Genomic DNA, 24,520 nt, shown 5'->3' on the forward strand with positions numbered 1-24,520 from the left:
AGCAGTCAGCCAGGTCTGACCGCTCGCGTAGGTTCCTAGCCCAAATGCAGGACCTCCATCTAATCCAGGAGGTGCACAGCCCCACCAGGGGAAGACGCATCGTTGGACCTGGTGCTGGCCACTGGTGATGACCTGGTGAGGGGGCTGCAGGTGTTGACCACCTGGGCGACAGTGATCACTGCCTGCCGGAATTCACCAGCCAGTGCAAGGTGGCAAAGGCCTGCAGCAAGGCAGCAGCCCTAGACTTCAGTAGGGTGGACTTCAATGAGCTAAGGAGAATAGCCGGAGAAGCACTGAGGTCCCAGAGGGGAGGGGTGGGGAGACAGGTGTCCAAGAAGAGTGGTCGCTCCTTAAGGAGACAATCCTCCAAGGCCAAAGGGTAGTAATCCCAACATGGGTCAAAGGAAGCAGGAAGGCACAAAAGCCCCCATGGCTCACCAAAAGCATCCGGGAATGTCTCCTAGCTAAAAGGGAGGTGCACACCCAATGGAAGGGAGGGGCCATCACCAGGGAGGATTATACTGTGGTTGCTCGGGGATGCAGGGGGGCAGTCAGGAAGGTCAAGGTGGAGATGGAACTGGGACTAGTTTCCCAGATCAAGGACAACAAGAAGTCCTTTTTTAAATACATATGGGGCAAAGGTTCCAGATGGGCCCCTGCAAGACATGCTAGGAAATTTGGTCATTACACCAGACAACAAAGCTAACTTATTTAACAATTTCTTGCCTCCACTTTCCTGAGAAAGGACCGGAATAGCCACCCCCCACTCTGGGCCCACCTTAGACCCCAGGGGAGGCACACCTAGCGCAAGGGTTACTGAGGAACTAGTTTAGGAACTTCTGGAGTGACTGGATGTATTCAAATCATCTGGTCTGGACGATCTCCACCCTAGAGTACTGAGGAAATTAGCTGAGGTCATTGCTTTACAAGCACCCGTGGTGCTCTGGTACGGTGCCAGAGGACTGCAAGAGGGCCAATGTGGTTCCCATCTTCAAAAAGGAGAGGAAGGAGGACCCAGAAAACTATAGGCCAGTTAGTCTTACCTCAATCCTGGAAAAGCTTTTTGAGAGAATTATTCTGGCACGTGTCCACGAGGGGTCAGCAGGGGAGGTTATGCTTAGGGGCAACCAACACGGGTTCATTAGTGGCAGGTCCTGTCAGACCAACCTGGTGGCCTTCCAAAACCATGTCACCAAATCCATGGATGCAGAGATAGCAGTGGACGTAGTCTTTCTGGACTTTTAGAAGGCCTTCGACACTGTCTCTCACCCCATTCTCATTAAGATACTGGGGCACTGTGGTGTCGACACCCACACAGTCAAATGGGTTGCCAACTGGCTAGAGGGCCGCACCCAGAGACTGGTGGGGGATGGGTCATTTTCGACCTCAAGCGATGTGAGCAGTAGGGTTCCACAGGGCTCGGTCCTCGGGCCCACACTGTTCAACTTCTTCATCAGTGACTTGGACGAGGAAGTAAAAAGCAACCTGTTCAAATTTGCAGACAGCACTAAGATGTGGGGGGAAGTGGGCGTGCTAGAATGGAGGAATGGGCTGCAATCGGACCTGGACAGGTTACAGGGGTGGGTGGATGAGAACAGGATGGGTTTCAACACTGACAAGTGCAAGGTGATGCACCAGCGGAGGAAGAGCCAGCACCATACCTACAAGCTGGGGAAATCCCTTCTCGTCAGTGCAGAGGCTGAGAAGGATCTAGGAGTCATCATTGATGCCAAGGTCAACATGGGCCGGCAGTGTGGGGATGCAGTCAGGAAGGCCAACCTCACCTTGTCATGCATCCACAGATGCATCTCAAGAAGATCCAAGGAAGTGATCCTCCCCCTCTATGCGGTACTGGTCAGGCCGCAGCTGGAGTACTGCATCCAGTTCTGGGCGCCACACTTCAGGAGGGATGTGGACAACATGGAGAGGGTCCAGAGGAAGGCCAGTTGCATGATCAGGGGACAGCAAGGCAGGCCCTATGAGGAGAGGCTACGGGACCTGAACCTGTTCAGCCTCCACAAGAGAAGGCTGAGGGGGGATCTAGTGGCCTGTTACAAACTAGTCAGGGGGGACCAGCAGGCACTGGGGGAGTCCCTGTTCCCCCAAGCACTACCAGGAGTAACTAGAAATAACAGTCACGAGCTGGCAGAAGGTAGATTAAGGCTAGATATCAGGAGGCGCTACTTCACCGCCAGGGCGGCTAGGATCTGGAAGCAACTTCCAAAAGAAGTGGTGCTGGCTCCTACCCTGGGGGTCTTTAAGAGGAGGCTAGATGAACACCTTGCTCAGGTCGTTTGACCGCAGTACTCTTTCCTGTCATGGCAGGGGGTCAGACTCAATGATTTGCTCAGGTCCCTTCCAACTCTACTAACTATGAAACCCTATATCTGATTATGACCATATATGTGGTCACCACCTACACTGGAAGTGATAGTGCTGCTCTATTCAGCACTGATTAAGCCTCATCTAGAGTGCTATGTGCAGCTTTCACATCCACATTTCAAAAAGGATATGGAGAAGTTAGACAAGGTCCAGAGGCAGTTGGCAAAGGGAGGGCTTGGAAAGCAAGTCATACAAGGAGTGGCTGAAGGAGCTAAACATGTTCAGCTTACAGAAAAGACACTTAAAGGGGGACATGATAGCAACCTTCAAATACTTGAAGGTCTGCCATATAGAAAAGTAAGATTAGGACCAGTGGGTACATCTACACATGCACTTTAATGCACAACAGACTATTTTACTGCGCACCAAAACATCACATAAAAACATGAATGTGTAGTAAAATATTCTACTGCACATTTATTGTCACTAAAAAAAGTGTGCAAATGCGCTACTGTGCCTTAGCACAGCCTAACGTGCATTAATTTAGTACCTCACATTACAGGACACCTTTACACATGCTCCGGAGGTATGCATGCGTTGGGGGGGGAGTACGACACTTCAATAAGAATGGCTCCAAGAACTGCTCTGATTAAAGCACTGCCATATCTTGTGTATTTTTGTGTTTGTTTCTGAGCTTAAAACATGGTAGTGGGGGCACTTGAACTAAAGCTCATTCAATGATCTTTAATTGAAGCGCGCCCACCATTTTTAAGCACAGGGATGCTGACACACAAGACAAAGGATGCTACTGGAACATGGCAACTGCCAGACTCCAGTAGACTCTATTAATCAAGTCTGCTCCAACGCACTGGAATTCCAGCACAAAGCAGTTTCAGCACTCATGTATAGGTGCCTGGGGGTACTAAATTTAATGCACATTATAAAAGGTGCATTAATACATCTGTAGATGTGTCCAATGACTAAGTTGAAGCAAAAGAGGTTTAAGATCTGACATCAGGAAAAACTTCACTGTTAGAAGAGTGAGGCAGTAGCAGAGACTGCCTGGGAAGGTTGTGGACCCTCCATCACTGGAGGTGTTTAAGAGGTTGGACAACTGGTGGTCATGGATGATATAGGTGTAGTTACACCTATTCTCTACTATAGGTATTTTTCATGCCTCTGGGCTTTGCTGGTTGCTCCATGTGGCTGGGAAAAAATCCCATCCCACTCACCCCCCTTTTCTGCTACATGTGTACATGTGCCAGGTGTGTGTGTGTGTGCGCGCGCGGGCGTTTGGGGCTTTTTTAAAGCCTCCCTCAAAGGCACTGTATGTGGCTGCAGCCGAGGCTGTGGATTTTGACTGAGGTGTGCCAATGCTCCTGCCGTAATGAAAGCCAGAGGTTACTGGCTAGCAGATCTTGCCTCTCTTCATAGGGTCAGACCAATAGCTATATTTGGGGTCAGGAAATAATTTTAACCCACTGTCAGATTGGCATGGACTGGGGGAGCTTCTGCCCTCCTCTGCAAAAAAAGACATGACCCTCTACCCAAGATCTCTTGACCATATATATATTAACAACAATTTATAGAAGCAGGATGCTGGCTGCCATGGTCCCCTTTCCTTATTTGTGGCAAGTTGGGGCATTATGTTTTCTGTTGTATCATGGTTGACAACAGTTTTATTAAGATGTTAGATTATGGATGGTTTAGATAAGGATGATCCTCCCTCAGGCAAGGGGTTGGACCTCTGGATGTCCCTTCCAGCCCTATTCTGATTTTTATGATTAAATCTTTCACGTTATAACAGAAAATGTCTGGAGAAATAAACCATCAACAGCTGAATCAACTCATGGCCTACCAGGAAAACAGACACTAGGGGTGCGTGAAGCAGGCAGCATTTGATTCAGATTCGTCCCAGTTCAGGGGACAGGGATTCGATTCACTGATTCGGATCACTGTCCCGATTCAATTCTGATTCAGACATAGACACAGCTTTAAATGTTTTTTCCACCTACCTCGAGGTACCAGACGTGACTCTTGAATGCTGAGATGGTAGGGCGGATGAAGCATCCCATGGGATGCAGGGGGATTCCCCCGCACGCTCAACGGTGGACCCAGAAGCAGACCAGAAGTACTTCCAGTCCAATTCTGGGTCTACCGCCAAGCACATGGGGGACTCCCCCGGTGTCCCCCCCAGCTAGGCTATCAGCCACAGGGAGACCCTGAGTGCCTCCCAAAGTCCAGGAGGCACCAGTCGCTAAGCCAGTGAGGAGAGGAGGTCCCTCACATGCTCCGCGGCAGGCCCACTTCTACATCCACCGTCGAGCACCCTGGGAACCCCCCATGCTCCCATGGGATGTTCTATCTTCCCCACCATCTCAGTGTTCATGAGCCGCAACTGGTACCTCAAGGTACATAGAAAAAAAAAAACATATAAAGCCATGTCTGTGGCCAAATTACTGAATCTCTCCAAATCGAATCAGAGGCTTCCAATTCGATATGGAGAAATTAATGGGGCTCCCAATTCGATTCGAATTCATAGATTCAGCTGCCGAATCTCCTCCAAATCGAATCAGTGACTGAAGCGTCACACAGCCCTAACAGACACTACTAACTAAAGAGGATCAATTATTAATGACTTACTATTGTAAAAGCCTTTCATTTGAGTAACCAACATGGGCAGAGGGTGACCTAATGGGACACGTTCAACAGAAAGGCTAGAAGAGAAGGTGCTAAAACCAGTTTTTAAAAGGCATGGTCTCTCCAGCAAAGAAACTATCAGCAGAAAAAAGAAACTGAACTGAAGGCATAGGCGCCGACTTTGGTTTTTGCTGGTGGGTGCTTGCAGACGTTAAAAAAAATGTAAATGGCGCTTTATTTTAACTAGGGGCGTTTCCGCAGCAAGCCCCACACATGCCCAGAAGAGGCAGGGTGTTTACAGACACTGCAGAGGCGAGCTGAAGTTAAGATCAGGTGCTTCAGTGGAGATTTTTTGGCATTTTTATCTAATAGCTGATTTAATCAGCTTTACCTAAAAGTGCCAAAAAGCTCCACTGAAGCACTCCATCTCTACAGATGCTGCAGAACCAAGTTAAAGTAACACGCTGCTTTTTCCGGTAAAATACAGGGTGGGGTTGACACCTGCAAGCAGCCACAGAGATCTAACATGTAAAACTAAAATGATCAGAGCTTGTGGGTGGTGAGCACCAGCTAATTTTCAGTAGATGCTTGATCCCCAGAGCACACAGAGTTGGTGTGTATATATATGACTGAAGGTATGGGAAAGCTAAGGGCCCTGGGCTCCCAGAAGGACACCAAGACCCACTCAGGAAATATGATAAACTGAGGAAGAAATCTGTTTGAAAAACTAAACCAGAGTACCTATAATAAAATGAGCTCTGAGGGGTGTGCATTTGAGCCAAGAGACAGACTTTTGAGGACGAGACTGATCTTCAAACATAAGGTAGCAGGGTTGAAGGACCCCTGCCACAGAAGCAACAGCTCCCTTCCAGTACCTTAGCAGAATGCCACTGAGGCCTAATAAAGCCAAAAGGCTGAATCCAGCAATATAGAACCACAAGGGAGAAACTCAGCCAGGGCTGTAGTTGGCCTATGATGTTTTGCAATTAAGTTATTCCTGACTGCACCGTGCTTTATTTGCAATGCATGGCACAAGCAACTGACCAGGTACAAACAATTAATTAGATCCAAGATCCATCTACCCTTCAGTACTGAAAGTATTTGTGCATGGTAGTATACTATTATTATCCCCTAAATGCTAATTAAAAGAATTGCACTAACACAAATGGCAGTAACTCAGAGTGTGTAATTCCTAAATATCAGCAACCCATTATGCCATCATTCTGGACAACAGAAGATTAAATTCACATCAACCACTTCTTTTGGTATTCAAATCATTCACCATTCAAGCTAAATGATTACACACAGGACATGTAAGCTGATCTGAGCTCTTTGGTCCCTGACTGCACAAGATAATGTTGAGCAAAGGAAACTATTTTAGGAAATGCCCCTGCATTGTCCTTTCTGTGGACAGTATTTTGGTAATGAGAGTTCAAAGACATGATACCTGGAATTAAGCAACCTGGTCCTTAGCTTGAGTTAATAAATTAAGATCCCCTATTTGTTTAAAAACAAGCAAAAGTTTTCAACTGCAGCAGAACAAATTGAGACCTAAGGAAAAAATTCCTTGGTGTTAGAACAGTCTCTCAGTCTGGTTTCCTAGTGGATCCTGCCCATGGAGGGAGCTCCCCAAGTGAGTTGAAGTCTGCTTTTCTGAAGTTCAGAGTCCTTAGTCTGCTGCTCTCCATCCTTCCTTTCCTCAGGATCCTGAACTCTATCATCTCATGGTCACTACTGCCCAAGTTGCCATCCACTATACTACATTCCCCACCAATTCCTCCGTTTGTGAGCAACAAGTCAAGAAGGGCATGGCCCTTAGTTGGCTGCTCCAGCACTTGCGCCAGGAAGTTGTCCCCAGAATGCACCTGCTTGCCACTGCTTTTACCAGCTCATAACTGCCCTCAGGGCTTCAGACCAGAGGTCAGACTCAGATGGAGATAAGGAACTAAATCAGGAGGTGAAAAGAATGGCATCTACCAGCTCACTGCTATCCACTGCAGCACAGCAGGTACTTAACAAGGAAGCAAATTAAATGTACCTTAATCAAGTATGAGTAAGCAGAGGGCATACTTTGACAAAGTATATCTAAATAGTGGTAGTGGGCTCCAGCACTCCAGCTTTTGACTTTATTAAATGAAGTCTCCCTCTAGAGCAAATATACAACTTGCTCTATCATAGAGACAGTTAGTGAGGCAGCGGAATACTTAGTGATATTTTCCAGTTCAAACAAAGAAACTAAACCTCGAGTCAATCCTGTATGAAACTCTCATTAACAGAAGTAGCATATCCAAGAGCAGAGATGCTTCATATCACGGTGAAACAGACAAACATTTACTGAATTCAGTACTTAGGCTCACAGATTGATTAACTACATTTCAAACCTTGAAACTGAAAGGGACCACTAGCTTCCTGTATATCTGATTTTCACAGAAGAGTCTGAGAAGGAAGTAAGACAACGTAATAGAAAAGGAATTAATGAGTATTGCAACATATTTGCTATAACATCTTATCTTAACTCTACTGCAATCATAATAGTCAATGCTTTATCTTTAAACAATCTATCACACAATCATGCGATAAATACAAATGAAGTTGCTGAGATGACTTTCTAGTTCCATAAACAGATACATTTCAGATCACAAATGACTTAATTGTTCTTTACTTCCTGAAGTCATGAGTAGTTTGCCTTAAAAAAAATAGACAACTACCTTGGACCAGTTCCAGAATTGTTCAGTATTTGATTGAAACAAACAAATCTTTTAATGTCAATTACTGTACTTTGTTTCATCCAAGGCACACTTGAAACTAAACTAGGATTTTTTTTCAATCTCTCAACTCTTGAATGTCAACAAGCAAGGTCAACAAGAGATACATTTTGGGAAGCAAAGAGTAAAAGTTTACCATTTAATCTTACAAAGAAAAATAAATGGCCTATGTTTGTATATATGGGCTAAAATACAACTTGTTACATCAGAGGAAGCAGAGTAACCATGAGGAAACATCATATGAACATGAAAACAACAGAAAAGGAGAAAGACATGGGTATACTATTCAATCACAGAATGACTACAAGTCACTAACATAAGTCCATTAAAACGGCAAATAAAATTCTAGGATGCATCAGAAGAGATTTTTAGGAGAGAGAGGAAAGTATTAACACCATTACATAAGACACTGATAAGATCTCATCTGGAATACTGTGCAGTTCTGATCAGGCATGTTAAGTAAGATGAATTAAAATTAGTGAAAAGAAGTGCAGGGAAAGATGATCAAGCTCTTCACTCCCTAACCTTATGAAAGAAGAGTAAAAAATTTAGCTTGTTAGCCCAGAAAAATCTCAGGTGTGGGGGAACTGGTTAAAAACAAGGGAGGAAAGAACTATTTAATGTAAAGGAAAAAGCTAGAGTTTGATTGATTTATGAAAGGGATCATATGACATCACAAATGTTTGGTAGTGCTAAGGTGATGATGTTGCCTTCAGGGTCCAGGAGATCTGCAAAAGGCAAGAATTCCTGTGGGTGATAACAGTCCTACTTAACAGGTTTTTGTTCCATCTGCCATTTACCTCAGCTGTGTCTTGGAGGAAAGGTACTACGATACCTCAATGCTTGCCTATGTCACTCCCAACCACACAGTTGGCCCAATAAAAATACCACCTACAAGAATTCTTGCCTTTCACAAGTTATTCCAAGCTCCTTTTTGTCCCATCCCCTCCAACTCTGATCTTCTTCACTAAGTCTTGCCACATTTTCCTTCTTTGCTCATTAAACCTGGTTCACTTCTGCAAGGAATCTATTCTTCTCAAAATCCATAACTAGGATGTTTTTCTCTCTCTCATTTTCACAAATACAACCTCTTTCTATGCCTCATCACCCAGACTTATTTTATTTCTTCTCACACAGGCACTACATCTTCCTGGTTATAGTGATGCATATATAGTGGGTAATGAAATATACAGTTGAACATTACCTGCTATGCTAAATATTTTAGTTTGCTTAGTTTATGTTATCTGGTAAAGCAACACAGATATGCCAACAAAAAAATTCTCTCAGCTGTTGTATGCCTATGCTCAAGTATAGCTGTACTACAAATTCATCTGTAGACTAACCCACTACATTCAACAGTCTGCGGGAAACAGCTGCAGTTGCCTATAATCATATTACAATGGCTACGTTTCCAACAGGACAAAGTTGTACCAACATCTCAGCAACTGTGTCATATCAATTTATCCATGGCTGCAAAACACTAATTACCCAATTCTTATTTCATTTTCCATCAGTATGCTTCACAACCAACTAAGGTAGATAGAATTCTGTCCACCATCATGTACTTGTATTTTATTTTGTTTTGTTTTTAAGGGCTGACATAGTAATGTCTGTGTTTTTAGGCTCTGCATCAAGTCAAAATAGTGTTCAGTCATACTCAGGAGAATACAGTGATCAGATAATCAACTTCATCCGTATTCTTCAGTTCTGTCTCAAAGTAGTCCGTTTCAACGAGGGCCTCCCACACAACATTAAGGATAAGGATTTAATTTCACATAAAGGCAAATGCTTAGAGCAAGGGGACAGGCTGCTTTTACCTTAACAAAATTCAAATCTTTGTGATTCAATCTGGCAGCAATGACAGGCCAGAAAGTTGATGTAGCAAATAACAGAGTGCTTAACCCTGTTAGATGCAGAACAGGTTAGTGGAGCTAGAGAAAGGAATCTCAGGTGTAGACATACAACTAGGGTTACCATACATACAGGTTTTCTTTTTGGGTCCTTCCATTTCCATCTAGAGGAGTTTTTTAAATATTAGCAAATGTCTGGGATTTTGTTGTGCCTCTGCTTTCCTAGTACTTCCTGGCTTGCCTGAGCAAGGAGCTGCTTAGGGCTGGGGGCAGCAAGGGAAGGTGATTAGAGGCCTGCATGTGCGCATATGCCTACTGGCACCAGGGCTGCAGCAACCAGCAATGATGGAAGGAAGGGGGGGCAGCAGGGTTGGGCAGGTCAAGAGTGAGGGGTATCAGCAGGAACGGGGAAGGGGCTGCAGGTTGGGAGTGAAGGGCACCAGCATGGTCTGGGGGGGGCAGGGTACTGTGGGTCAGGAGTGAGGGGCAGCACAGGGGCATACCCCACAACTACAGCCCAGCCTAGACCAACGAGCGAAACAAATAAACAGGTAAGCGACAGGGGCCAGGGCAACACTGGGACAAGGGGGCCAGTACACACATCCACAGGAGGCCTCAAATGCCTCTACACAAACACTCATAGTATGGGAACTCACCCTCCTGCTAGCTGGCACCAGCCTGGACATAGTGGGGTTCACTGAAACATGGTGGAACTCAACACATGACTGGGCAGTGAATGTCAAGGACTATAGGCTGTACAGGAGGGACAGGATAGGAAGGAGAGGTGGGGGCGTGGCACTCTATATCAAGGAGGAATACACATCCTTGTTAATTAGCAAGGAGTCAGAGAAAGGGCACTCTGAAGTGCTTTGGGTTAAAGTACAAGGCAGTCGAGGGGAAAGAGACTTAACGGTGGGGGTCTACTATAGACCTCCCAACCAGGGGGAAGAGCTTGACCAGGAATTCTTAGGTCAGCTCACTGAGGTAGTGAAGTCTAAGGATGTGGTAGTCATGGGGGACCTGCCATAGCAGGGGGTTGGAGTAGATGATCTACTCAGGTCCCTTCCGACCCTAGAAACTATGAAACTATATCACTGCCCCCCCCCATAATGATATCTCCCTCTCCCCATCCTCTTTTTTGAAATTGGAACTATGGTAACCCTAACAGTTCAAAACTTGCAGGCATATAATAAGCCATAAATCTGAAAAATAAACAACTTCAGTGCCCAAAGTATAAATCATGAAAACCACCAGACACCAAGGTAATTGTGTAATACTTGCAAAGAGAATTTAATCTAAGCCACATCAATGGGTTTCCCCTCCCTTTAACTTTACCAGCAAACATGAGATTGTAACTAACACCACTTTACGCATGCTGCACCACCACTGATTTCACCCCCACTATAATTTAACACTTCCTTAGGTAGCTTTACTCATTGATTTTTAACACTTGAATTATGCACCTTTTACTCAAAGTACCTGCTCAGCACAAAAACCCCATACTAATTTTCTGAGATTTTTGGAGTCTTGCATTACCTAAAGCAGTTTCAATCTTTAAAAATAATGAGGAGGAAAACTGTTTACACAAACTGATACGCAAGCAAATTTATTTGCACTTATGAGGAAAGTTAGATATTTTAACAGATCAAGAAACCCATGAATTATCAAAGCCCAGGCCACACTTCTGTCACTATGTCAGTCAGAAGAGGGGCTCCCTAACCAAAGCTGTGTCTACCTTAGAGAGTTATGCTCAGAGAGGTGAATCCATTCCAAGAGCATTTTGCCAATATGGTATACTGGCTTCCATGGTAAAGCATTCCTAGCACAGCCATAGCCCAAGAAATTCTATGATCTTTTAGAATTTGCCCTTCCTTCTACTTCTTTAATCTGCTTACAGCTTTCACTTGTACAATGACTGAACTATACTGTAAGCACTTCAGGAAAGGTACCATGTCTTTACTTGTTATGGGGAAGTTTCTAACACTTTTTGGCACTGAAAAAAGAAAGAGAGAGAGAGAGAGAGACAGAGAGAGAGAGAGAGAGGAACTGTCTTCCTCATCTTCAGCTGCAAGTTGTCCATCATCTTCCAAGTTTCTCCATATATACATATAGGGAAAAAATAAGATTTAAGTAAAATTCCTTCTTCTCACATGCCTGCAGTTAGTTATTAAACCCATTAAATCAAGTATTTCTATCACCCAGTTCTGAAGAGGAATCAGGTATTTGATGGCACAGCAGAAACTATTCTTGTGCTGACTGTCTTGTCAAAGGGGACAAAAGGGAATTTATCCACACTTTCAGACAAGAAAGACCTTTTTCCTTTAAAAAAAAAAAAAAAAAAAGCAGCTAAATCATTAACACACATTTCCTCAATAAACTCAAGAAATGAACTGCATGCAGGAAGAAAAGGCAATTTCATGATGGTAATGTAAATGTAAATCCATATTTATCATGTCAGAAGGCAAGACTTCACTTAGGCAGCATGGACCACAGAACAATGTCTAGAAGATTCTCAGAGTCCATGTCGCAGTTCTTCTGCCAACTTGTGGTATGATCCCAGGCAAAACTGCCACCTTGCATCACAGCCACCCCATCCATAGCATGGAAATAATGAACTCACCCACTTCTGCATGGTGCTCTGATGCCTATGTATTTAGTATAACTACTATCATTTGTGATTTACTAAATACCTTGCTATAAATTGTTCTGATATAAATAGCAGACAATTAAACAGATCTTTGCTAAAAAGCAATTAACAAACCAGCAAGGCATTAAGCATGTGTAAAGGTAAGTAAAAACTATCAGAGAAATGTGATAGTTAGAAATATTTTATTTATATGAAATTCTCAGCACCTATTTCAATCTTGTGGGTGCTACTTCTGTTAAAGCAGTTGAAAATGAAGCAGACTTTTTTTTGACTCATGAATCCCATTTGTCCTGAATATGCTTTTGAATTTGTCCACTGTGCTCTTGAACCAAACAGTAACAATTTTCTCTCTCTAGAGCAGGGGTGCTCAACCTCTGGCCAGCAAAGCCACTGTATCTGGACTGCAGGGCTCCCCATGAGGCAGGAAGTTTGACAGGGGGTGAACAGTAACCATTAATATGGTCACCCTCCTCGCAACAAATTCCCAAACCCCGAGCCCCACATTTCCAGTTGCATGCAGGCCACCCCCCACGGGGCTAGGCCAAGGTTGGGGCCCGGCCACACTCCCTTTCCCCACAGAGCTTGGCTATACCCCTTCCCCACTGCCACATGGGGCCAGTTTGGGGCAAGCCATACCCCCTTCCCTTATGCAGGGGCAAACCATGACACTTTTCCCTGTCGAGCTGGATTCAGGCTGGGCCACACCCCTCCCCCCTGCAAGGCCAAGCCACGTCCCCTTTTCCCCACACAAGGCCAGGTTGCAGCTACCCCCAAACTCTTCTCTGCATGGCCAGGTGGTGCCCATCATGCTGGCCCCAGTTCTGCATCTAGACCACCAGCAGGATCCACTCCACAGACAGACATGGCACTGCCCATCTGGCCCATGGGCGGGGGAGAAAGTTAAGCATCCTCTAGACTATTGGATTACCTCAACAGCCTCAAGTAGCAAAGACAAAACTGTGTGAAAGGAAAAGAAACATTCTGTATATCTTCACATTGACAGAAGCTAGAGATTGATCTTTCCTAACCAGTTAAATAAATGTCTTTGCACTCAAACATGATGAAACCAAATATTCCAATTTTTACTTCATCCTGAAAACTGTCTGTCCTGTAGAGAAGAAAATCAGACTTATGAAGACTCACAATATAATCACTGTTGCTAATGAAGAAACTACAAGGCATTTAATAAAGAATTGGAGGCAACAAAATCAACACAGGACTTTATTCAAGTATTCTAGTCACTCTTTTAAGGGTAAGTAGAAAAAAAGTGTTCTCTGCATAAATTGTGAAACAGGAGCAAGCCATGGGAAAAGAAGATATTGTTACTAAAGGTCAAAAGTGAAGTATTCTTTGCAAATTCCAACATCTCAGTTACTGAGAAGACAGGCAGTGAATTACTGAATATGATAAGCAGTGAATTAGTAATATTGACACTCAAGTCATAGTCACCAGACCTGAAATAATTACCATATCTGCATTACCTCTCTCAGAGTTTTTGGTTTTAGTCTGCAATAAACTTGAAATAAATCACTGGCTCAGACAAAGTGGTTTACTTCACAGCCCACAAGGGCTACAGAACTTAAACCAAAATTTTAAAACTAATTAAATTAAAATTAAAAACTTAAACCAAAAATTAGGCACCCATGTCTAGAAAAATGTATGCAAACACATATTTAGACACCAAACAAAATCGGAGTGTTTTCCCAGGTGTCTAGATCTTCACACAAATATTACTAAATAAGTAGCAGCTGCAAGCGCTTGGCACCTCTAAAAATAACATTATTTTTATATGCACATTTAGGCACTTTTTTCTATTAAAGCTTAGCTTCTACAGACATTGATTAGGTCAGTAGAAACATGTAGAATAATATCTTAGATGCTGAATAAATCATTGCTATGTCTAGGATCTACCTTTGTTCAAATCATTTGCCAAGATCAGAGCAATGCAGCTACTTCTACAGTCACTTTATTGAAGAGCTTGCCAAGCTCTGCATGAACATATTTTACTATTTCATAAAATTTAAAAGGCAAGTTTTTGAACCAAAGTAACAAGGCCTCTATGGGATTTTTTGCAGGATTACAAGGTACTGAATACCTTGAGCATCTCACAGGGAATCCTGGCTGTTACTAAAAGGGGAGGGGGGCCTTTAAGGGCAGGGTCTTGGTAGCTTGGGCACAGGCAACCAGCAGAGCAGGCATTAAGAAACAGGCTTGTGGGCAGGTCAGTTGACAGGGGGAAGTCATATGACTAGAAGAGGGCTCAGGCTTGAGCTATAAGCCTACTGCCTGCACCAGTCAGGACACTAGTCCCGAGAGCCACAAGAAATGGAGCCCATTGTAGCAGGGCCCCTGAAAGACCCAGGAATAAGGGTAAACTGCCATGCAGGTCTGGGAACAATGACCCAGGGCAGAGAAGTGCTTCTAATCAGGCAAGTGGTCTTTGTTTTAGGTTACACCTCTTGCTTGAGTTCCAAGCCTGGGGCCCTGCAGAAAGCATGTCCAAGGCCTACACCCAGACAGGGGCTGAGTGGGGGACCAGGGGATCCGGAAGCCCAGAGTTGAGCAGAGGCACGGCTGGGGCCCAAAGCCAAACCTAGAACAAGAAGACCAGTTAGAGCAGAAGGGTAAAAGATGGAAGCACCAACAAGTAAAGGAAGGCTTGAGGTGGCCTGGAGACTTGGGGACAAGTGTCCCACCTGACTGGTGATTCAAAACACCTGAGGAATGGGGCATGGTGTAGGGACAGACTAGAGCCACACAACAGGCCCTTAAGGCATACAAGGTTGAGATGACCACAGGAGAGAGAGTACAAAAGCGAGCAAGAAAGAGCACGCACCATGGTCTGGCCAGGCTCTGGGGGAAGTCTCCCTTTCAAAAAGGTTTCATCAAGACACAGCAGGCAAGGAGACAGGGCGAGGCCCAGAGCAATAAGGTATAGAGAGAGCCTAGCAGGGATGAGGAGGCATCACAGCACTTCTCAGGCACCTAACCTGTTACGGCATCTAGAGATTGAAGACTGACTACAAGTAACATATAGATGAAATCCTTTTTCTAGTTTGTACAAGATTGCTTTGCAAACACATTGAAACCATCCCTACAAGCTGCCAGAGAGGCCTTCCTTTATATGAGCCTCAAATCCCGTGATGATTGATAGACTATAAACATGCATCGCTGCTGGTTTCCATTGCCAACACAGGTACAGATTTGTCTTTCATCACTAAGAAACCTTGCATGAAAACTGATGCAAGAGATTTCTTTCTAGAGTGACTTAGAAAGGAAATAAAATCACTCTAACACACTGGCTAAGCAGAGACAGTCAAAAAGCCCAAGGCTGAATCAATTCAATCTTTGTGGGTTAGTCTAAGCTGCAGAGATTGAACCGATAAATAAGTGAACAGCCATTCACTTTTGATTCTGGACATGCAGCCATATGCCTGCGCTAGAGCACATCTCCTGCTCTGCTGGAGCAGACAGCCTGGGCCAAAGCTAGCCTGCCCACTCTGCGAGAGGGGGTTGAGGAGGAGATGCAAAGCATGCTAAGATGCTGGGGGACTGTGAATTTACTTCAGTGTGGAGGGGATCTGGGACAGAATATCAATAAACAGATTTAACCTAAGTCAGTTAAGTCTGATTCTGGTTTCTCAAACCAGTTTCAGCCATTTTGAAAGTAATTTAAGTGCACTGAACTTCTGTCGTGTTACAGATTTGAACCGGTTTCCAATCACTTGTATCGGTGAACCTCTAACATAAATTGGTATATCGTTCCAATATCAGATTGGTACCAATATGAAGAAAATTATCTGTATCAGATAATTATGGGGCCAATAATTTGAATGATAAATGCCTCCAGCTGGTAAGTCAGAAGGAAAGGGAGGTGGGGGGGGCACAGATCAACACCCCCCATGGTGAGGGAGGGAGCAGGGGCAGACACTGCCCACCCAGGGCAGGGCACGGGACAGAGTCACAGCTCATGGGATGGGGGTGGCTCCCACTACTGCTTGCACACTGGGAAGGCAGGGTAGGGCATGTGTCCCTGGATCTGCCAGATCTGTGCAGCGCAGGGTGGGTGGCAGCTGTGAAGAGGAGCTGGAGCCAGCCAGCACTGCACAGGGCTCTTCTTGCCGGGGGCTGGGCTCAGAGTGTTTGCAGTCACAGCTTTTCTCAGCACTTGGGTAGAGGTGGAGCATTCCACCTCTGGGGCTCTGCCAGGCAGCAACATGGGTCTGGGAGCAAAGCTGCAGTGAAGTCTGGGGTGACTGAAGCCTCCTCCCAGTACTGCTGGGGCCCACCCCAAGCACAGCCTCCAGCAAGAAAAGCCAACTCAGGCTTCCCTCCACCCCCACAGCTGCAGCCTGCCCCACAGCTACAGCCTGCTCCGCACCACACAGATCTGGAGGCACATGCCCCCCCTCTGCCCCCTCAAGTTGGGAGCTGCCCCCACCCCATGAGCCACGCCTCCATCCCACACCCACCCTGGCTGTGCAGCACCTGTCCCTGCTCCCTCCCTCACCATGGGGGGCATTGATCTACCCCCCCCATACCCTTTCCCTCCCCTTCCACCACACCAGACTTACCAGCTGATAGCCATCAGATACCTGCTACAGCTGCCATCAGCCCCTAAAATGTCTAACAGTACACCCCTAATTTATGTGTAACTTCTGTCCCTAGCTCTAATCTTGCACTTGTTCTCCACATTATTTCTAACTTGTTTCCATCTACTTTGTACTGAAGTGCCCTAAACATGCACAAAAGAATGCCAGTAGCAGATTCGCTAGTGCTATAGAGAAAGGAACAAGGATCACCTCCATGATTCAAAGCATGGATAGCTATGCAGTCCAAAAAGGTACAATGTCTTTTGACAATAATACCCCAGTGTAGGCTCATGGGTAACTATTTTAGGGATTTTTTCCCCTCTACCATATAGGTCCTCTGCCTAGTGTTTAATGTGGGTTTTTGATTATTCCCACTTTTCACTGTTATTGTATTTCCCACCCATATTTAAAATAATTATCAGGCTTCTAGAGACAAGTATAATACTTTTCCAGCTTTATTGCTTCCAGCTAAACCAGTACATCTCATTCACAGATGAATAAACTGAAAACATAAGAGTTAAAAGGACACAATTGGCTTTTACATTTTCTTAAGACTGAAAATTACACATCTGTCTTAAGTTTTAAACTAACTCTTAGAAGTATTTTCCAGGCTTACTATACAACAAAGGAACACGAGCAGAAAACACTTTAGCTGGTGGGGGAGGGTGACCTTGTTTTCATGGATTCTTCATAAGGCACCATACAAAGGAGAAAAGCCCTGAAAATGTGACTATAAAAGCCATAAAAGTCACCAGGGGAACTCAGGGACAGCTGCAAGTACCTGGAACTACTTCAAGTCCTTTTTTAAGGTTAACTAGACTTTATACTGAAGACTTGAGTTCAGCTCACAGCTCAGATTTCTCATTTCCCAGTCCTGTATCTGGACCTCTCAATCCACCCTTAATATTACTGCCCTTGCATTTACAGTCTCCAATTTCATTTTGCAAAACATGCTGCTTACCAACATAAGAAAAAAAATGCAGTGTTTTAATGCCTAATACCACTATCACATACATGCTACTGTTTGCTCACCATTATTTTGTGTACCGTTATTTCTTCACACAGTAATAATGGAATTTTGTATTTGAAAAAAATATATCAATGTTAATTTACTATAGATTTTCCAAAATTATTTAAAGTTCTTGGACATATGGAAAACAGCTTACATTTTTTTTTTAAGCTTTCTGCAAGAAAAGCAAGCCACCTACCTGGGATTTACAAACATATTGAAGTTTTAATTCTTGAATTGCAATATGAAAATGAAATTAAATAAAATACGAAAAGTAACAACTAGGTAGGGCATTAACATCCCATTACTGTAGTAGCAGGGGAAGTAGAGTATCATATAATCACTCTGACTCCTTACCAGCTAGTCTAGAATCACACACTCCAACTATAAGACTTATAAACTACAGCATAATTTAATGTTTCCTTAGTGTCAAACTTCCTTTACTGGGCTGCAAGGCTCCTCATAGGTGGATTCAGACCCATGTCTGGTGGCAGAGCATTAAATAAATGGGTGCATTAATCGCCATGGTGTCTCTCCTGTGCTGTGCACATGCATCCCTAGTGGGTCTCTGTATGGCTGAATTTGGCAGTGGATCCTGCCCCCAAATTCCCAGCCCTTCCAAGAGCCCTGCAGGCTGAAAGACGCATCTCCATGGGCCAGATCTGGCCTGAGGTACACACTTTGACATTCCCCACTCTAAAGGATAACAATGTAAAAGCAAGCCTAGGAAAAGGCTAGACAATGGGGGGGAATAGTGGCATGATATTTCCTCTGTTTGATATTAAGGTGTTAAGCAGCACTTACTCCAAATGAACTCTTGTAGAAACCTTTTACTTTAAGTACTTACAGAAGTACTTCACTATGCTTCTTGTAAGTGCAGGTTAAACAAATGTTTTTCTGGGGTGGTTTGGAAAGAGATGATCCCCTGCTAAGCAAGAGACCACCCCCCAACATCCCTTCCACCCCCCCCTATATTCCTTTGACAACAGCACCCAATTTTTTTCCCCAGCATCACCTCCTCGGAAATTTCCTGGACCAGGCTGACAAGCATGAGCAGTAGAGGCACTCAGGGACCACTGTTACTACACAGATTGCAAAATGCATGGGGATAATGACAGGTATCCATCTGACAAAGTCAACTTCAGCCCATGAAAGTTTGTGCTCTATGCATCTTAGATAGTCTATAAAAGGTGCAAATCTGCCCTGCTTTCAGACTAATGCAGCTAACTACCTCAGACAGGTATCCAAGCCAGGAGGCCACACTCACCCAAACGGATCCAAGCAGCTCACACCAATGCCCCGACTGGCCCCAAATCTGGGCACAAAGCACCCACACCTGATATCCACAAGCTCCCCCCAACCCAGGGCTGGGTCCTGAGCCCACATGTGGCCCCAGCCAAGGGAGATGCACCTGCCTTTGCCCCTGGGAGAGGCCAGAGGGATTGCTCTGCTTTGCTCCAGGATTGTTTCCAAATAGCCCAAAACTTTTCCCCAGGATTTGGCTCTGTGTGTGTGTACCTGCACATGTGTGCCAGTGCGTACATGCACCTGTGTGCACATGTGTGTGTACATGTGCCTGTACACGTATACACGTGTGCATGCAAGTGTAAGAGTGAGTGTGTGTGTGTGTGTGTGTGTGTGTGTGTGTGTGTGTGTGTGCGCGCGCGCGCGCCAGCTATGTCAACCCCTCCCAGCACCAGCACCGGGGGCCCCGGGCGGAGGCCGGCCGCACAGGGCGGGGGGGGGAGGCGCCAGAGGCCGAGGGCGGGGATGGCTCCTCCGTCCGGCCCGGGCCGTGGCTGCGGGCCTTACCCGTCCTTGCGCCGGGCCTTGTAGACGTGCCCGTAGGTACCCCTGCCCACTTTGCAGCCCTCGTACTCGAAGAGGTCCTCCACCCGCTCGCGCTCGGCCGCCAGCTTGGACTTGAACTCGTAGTCCATGTCTGCCGTCCATGGGGCGCGGGCGGCGGCGCCGGCTCAATGCCCCCCGCGCCGGGCGCCCCCACCCGCCACCATCGCCGCGCCGTTCAGCCACTCCCGCCTTCCGCGCTGCTCCCTCCAGGGGGCGGGGGAGGGGGCCGCGCCGCCGCCGCCCGCTTCAGCTCGGGCTCCTCGCAGCGTCGCCCGCGCGGAGGGATGTGGGATTCGTAGTGCCGCCACCTGCGCAGCAGCCCCGCAGCGCCGCTCGCCGACTATAACTCCCAGCGTGCCTCACGCCGACTCCGGCCGAGTCGCGCCTGCGCACTGCGCTCCGCCCCCATCGGAGATTCAGCGGCCGCTGGGAAACTTGCTGACTCCACACATTGCGGGGCAGTGGCGGGCGGGACCGAGCGAGCGAACTCGCGGGCCCGGGCCCGCGGCGGGGCGGGGCGGGTGTGGCGGCCCCACCGCCTTGCCTCCCCACGCACCCCCTGGTGCTCTCCCGCCGTCCTCCTCACTCGCGGGGCCCCGCTGCAGCCGTTGGACGCGCGGAGCCCAGGGAAGCTCGCGCGGCAAATTGTTTATCTCACAAGCTGCCACTCACGTCCTGGTCCCGCCCCTCATGTTCAGCGACGCTTCCGATTGGTCAAAGGAAGTCTCGCCCCCTTTCCCAAAGCATAAAGCCAGGTGTCTAGCAATAGCAGAAGCACTGCTGTTTAGGCGATACTAGGGAGGGTGTGTGTTCCCTTCCTTGCCTCCACCCCCCCCCCCGCTCTTGGTGTTTATCTTATTCTTGAGGGTGTTCAGGATTTTTGTAATGGCCTCAGTGTTCCTCCTTTCAAGCTGTTTTGCTACTGAGCTGTTCCTTGGCTGCTCCTGACAAAAGTTGCTTCTATTTCACAGCCCAGCAGATAGTTTGTAGCTCCTTCCAACCAAACTGTAGCTATTTTCGTTTCCCTCTGAAACTGTATATTCCCAGCAGTATCCCAGAGGTCTGAGAACAAGCAGTTCTGGTTCCAGCAAGCTGTCCTTATTTGTCTTGTCCCTACATGTTATCAGGGGCCTTCTGAGTCTAAAGAGAAAGGCTTTAAAAAAAGAATAGAGCTTTTTTCAGGCATTTAAAAAGGATGCTTCTGTACTCAAGCAGTCACAGGAGTGTTTTGAGTCTCTAAAACTAACATTAAATGCCAACATTTTTTTCTTGTGTAAGATCTTTTTGTAGATCAAGTTTATCTAGGGCGTTCAGACACTGGATTAGCAACATGCTTGTTTTTTGATATTACTCATGATTTCAGCCCTAATCAGTCATCAGGACTACCTCATGCTGTGTGCTGTGAAAGTTAATACAAAAGTCATCGCTGATCAGCAGACTCTGGTTTGAACAAGCAGCAACAAGTGAATGAAGTGGAACAAACACTGTTACTAGGAGAACAAAGTAGTAGTAGTAGTAGTTGATTTGGCATGTAGGAAACTGAAATGCTTGACAACCTGCCTACTCACTTTCAGCTAGCTGGCAGTGTTTTTATGCATGAGTTAACAATGTGCTAGTCTAATTGATTGCAATGGGGATTTGTTTCCCATGCATAAGGGACACACCTTGTGAGAGAGATGAATTACCAGATGAGAGGTTTACCATTGTTGATAAAGGAAAGGGACAGATTAATTGCAGATAGGGCTAAATTATTACGGTGAAGACAAGAAACTTGTTTCTGAATGAGTGGCAAAAAGATTAATATAATCCTGAAGTGATAATTCAGGGGTTGGGAACCTATGGCCCAGCAGGCCAGATCCAGTCCCTGGATGTGGGCTTTTCCCTGCTGCTGCTGGGAGAAGTGCCATCTGCAGGCACTTTCCCACTCTGCCCTGCACAAAAGTGTCAGCTGGATCCCAGTGTCCACCACATCTGACCCACCCAAACTGGGTCACCCCAGCTTGCAGCCCAAAAAGGTTGCCAACAGCTGTGGGAGCAGGAAAGCTATGTCTTTTATAGTGCCAGACAGCTGACTTCCCCTCCTGTAAGAGTCGGTGTCAAACAGCTGACTTCCCTTCTCTCTCCAAGCAAACTTCTCTAGAGAACTATGGGTACTGTTTTCTGCAGTGGTTCAGTTGCAGGTATGGAACTCTATCAGCACAGTCTGTTTCTGAACTCCTACATATTGGGATATTTCCATTTGCCTGTCAGCAACAATGCTGAAGAAAGTATTCTAAGAATAGAAAAAATCCTGTATCTTTAGTAGTCTCAGGCTTTACAATCCTACCAAATGTTTAGTCATCTGGTAATCATACTTTGCACCTGAGGAAGAAACAAGTACATTTATCTACATTGCTATGTTGCCCTGATATGTTAATTCATTTTTAACCAATAAAAGAAATACCCAAGTGTGTTACTAAGACTAAACTCCACAAACCTCCATGTAGCCCTTTTCAGTCAAAATAATGCGAAAAGATGGGAAATATAAATGACAAATATGTCTCTCTTTCTTCAGTTCTATCATGTACCTATATAACTATATGCCATATGGCACCATAACTAATTGCATGCCTGCAATCTCAGTTGCTTTTTTGTCTCTTGGCCTTTCTCCACTTCTTATCTCCACTTTTCTCAGCACTCTATTTTTCCAGCTCTTTTATTCCTTTGCTTACCTTCCCTTTCACTCTAGTAACTATCCCTTGCTCATCTCATTGATGCAATAGTGGATTTGTTCTCCTTCTCTAATCCCTCCATTTGTTCCAAGGGACAATCCCATCTCCATTGTACCCACTCATCCTTTCCTTAACTTTAACCACTCTATGCTCTTTGGTTCTTTCCCTTCACAATACAAATATGCTTCAGTTTTTCCTCTCTCTGTCACCCACCTGTGACCCCAGTTGCCGCTCCACCTAGGCATTCCCACAACCATGTCACTAGTAAAAATCAATTAATTTGCTGTCTGTAATAGTAATCTGGTATAAGTCTCAACTTAATTTAAAAGATGAATTAAGATGTGTAAGAAAGCTATGAAAATTTCAGGCCTCAAATCATTAAAAGGTGAACGGAAGCCCATGTATATTTATTTGCAATTTTGTAACTTTATATGTGTATACTAGCAAACTGCCCATCAAAAGTTATGTGGGGGGGCTGGCATGTGGGTGGGGACAGAGCACCCCCACCCACCACCCTGTGCCGCCATCACCTCCCAGAAGTGAGGGGTGGGAGGGGAGTTTGCATGTGGCAGCTGCCACCACCACTTCATGCTGCCGCTGCTCCACATCCAGCTGTCCACCACCCCCTGACACTCCATGTCCATCCCCATGCCACCACCTTCCTGCTCTGTGTCCAGCCCCATGCCACCCATTCTACCTCCCCTTCCCGCTCTGCATCTGCCTGGCCCACTCCACTGGAGCCATGCCTCACCCATCATTCTTGACAGGCATTCTTGATGCAGCACTGGCTGAATTAAGCCCTTTATATAGAGGGCACATTGACAATGGATTAAGCCCTTTATATAGAGAGAATTTTCGCCACGGTACCAAAACTAAGCTCTGAATTGACTGTTTTCTCTACAAAATAAATAAACTCTTAGAAAAAAAATACTTTTGATCTCATTAACTCTTGCAAGGGACAATACCTTTTTCAGGTCCTGTCAGGCAGTCATAGTTCATACTATGTTTACTATGTCTGAAATGTTTAAGTCTAATCTGCAGATATTAAGTATTAAGGAGAGCTGTAATTTTTGGTGGTGCCCTGCATGTACCACAACAGTCTGATTTTCTCAGGCAATATATTTGCCTTATGGGGGAAGGGATTCATATTTTTGAGCTGGTTCAGTTTGTCCTTGGATATTCACTTTCTTTACTGTGATACCTTGATGATTAAAGGCACTATGGCAGAAAAAAATAGCTCATTATGTTTTGAAAGGTAAAGAGTACTAATCTTGCCATCAGTAGAGGCATTTTCATGAAACTAAGTTTCATGAAAGGGCCTTTCTTTGATTTCTTTCCCCTTTAGTATTGCAATAGTGTTTTAGAATCATTAAATGAAACCAACTGGAAGTGGAAGTGAAAATGAAAATGGCTCGTTTTTTTATTATCCAAACTGAGTAAGGTGAAAGTAATTAGCAGAACATTCATAAGAGATAAGGAAGCGTATTGTTTAAACTAACGGTAAACCTAACAGTGTCTGTTTTAAGAAGTCAAGGAGAAGAAAAGAAAAAACAGAAGTAGCTATGATCACAGTTGTACCAAAATAATACATAGCATAGTGCCAGCTATGTTTTCCAATACAGAGCTAAGTTGCAGAAGAATAGTTGTAACGATATTGTCTGTTCCTGGTCTACCATTCCCTCACACACCTTCCAGCAGTTATCCTGGATCCTTAAAAGCACAGAATTAACTCAATGGTCAGGAGTTTATCCTTGCCAATATAAATTATTTAAAGAGTTCAGTTTTTTTGTTCCAACTTATTTTAGGCAACTCCAGAGGGAGAGGTTTTTCTTCTCTAAAAAGATGGAAACAATAGTGGGGTTTGGTTTTAATCACTCTACATTTCTCTACACATGCCCTCTGACTAGAGAGAGGCTCACAAGGGTGGGGAGAGGGAGCTGTTTTAATGAAAGGCTGGAGAAGAACAGGACAAGATATCCTTGTCTCCCCTTTACCTCTGGAAAGGGAGTCACACCAGGTAGTAACTTAGAGAAAATGGAAGACTATTTAAGCAACAGCAAATGAGAGGGAGAAATACTGAAAGAAACAAGTTGTATTGTGTAATTAGGGTTACCATATTTCCAGTTCCAAAAA

The 24,520-nt window shown here is 45.3% G+C and overlaps 1 protein-coding gene across 3 annotated transcripts in view; it reads right to left on the reverse strand.

Annotated features, from left to right (window-relative positions):
• Window positions 1-20,325, reverse strand: part of CDK19 (cyclin dependent kinase 19) — a 201,312-nt gene extending 180,987 nt beyond the window's left edge. The window contains exon 1 of one of the 3 annotated variants that reach the window (XM_090037950.1): window positions 19,638-20,325. In XM_090037950.1, coding sequence (XP_089894076.1) covers window positions 19,638-19,765 — 128 coding nt within the window. In that variant the 5' untranslated portion in view covers window positions 19,766-20,325. The remainder of the gene's footprint in view (window positions 1-19,637) is intronic. The other 2 variants (XM_090037941.1, XM_090037957.1) reach the window with 2 other exon arrangements.
• Between the last annotated feature and the right edge of the window lie 4,195 nt (window positions 20,326-24,520).

Source organism: Crocodylus siamensis, chromosome 1, assembly GCF_052110815.1.
Source record: "Crocodylus siamensis isolate JL-2025a chromosome 1, ASM5211081v1, whole genome shotgun sequence".
In the NCBI taxonomy this organism is placed as follows: Eukaryota; Metazoa; Chordata; order Crocodylia; family Crocodylidae; genus Crocodylus; species Crocodylus siamensis.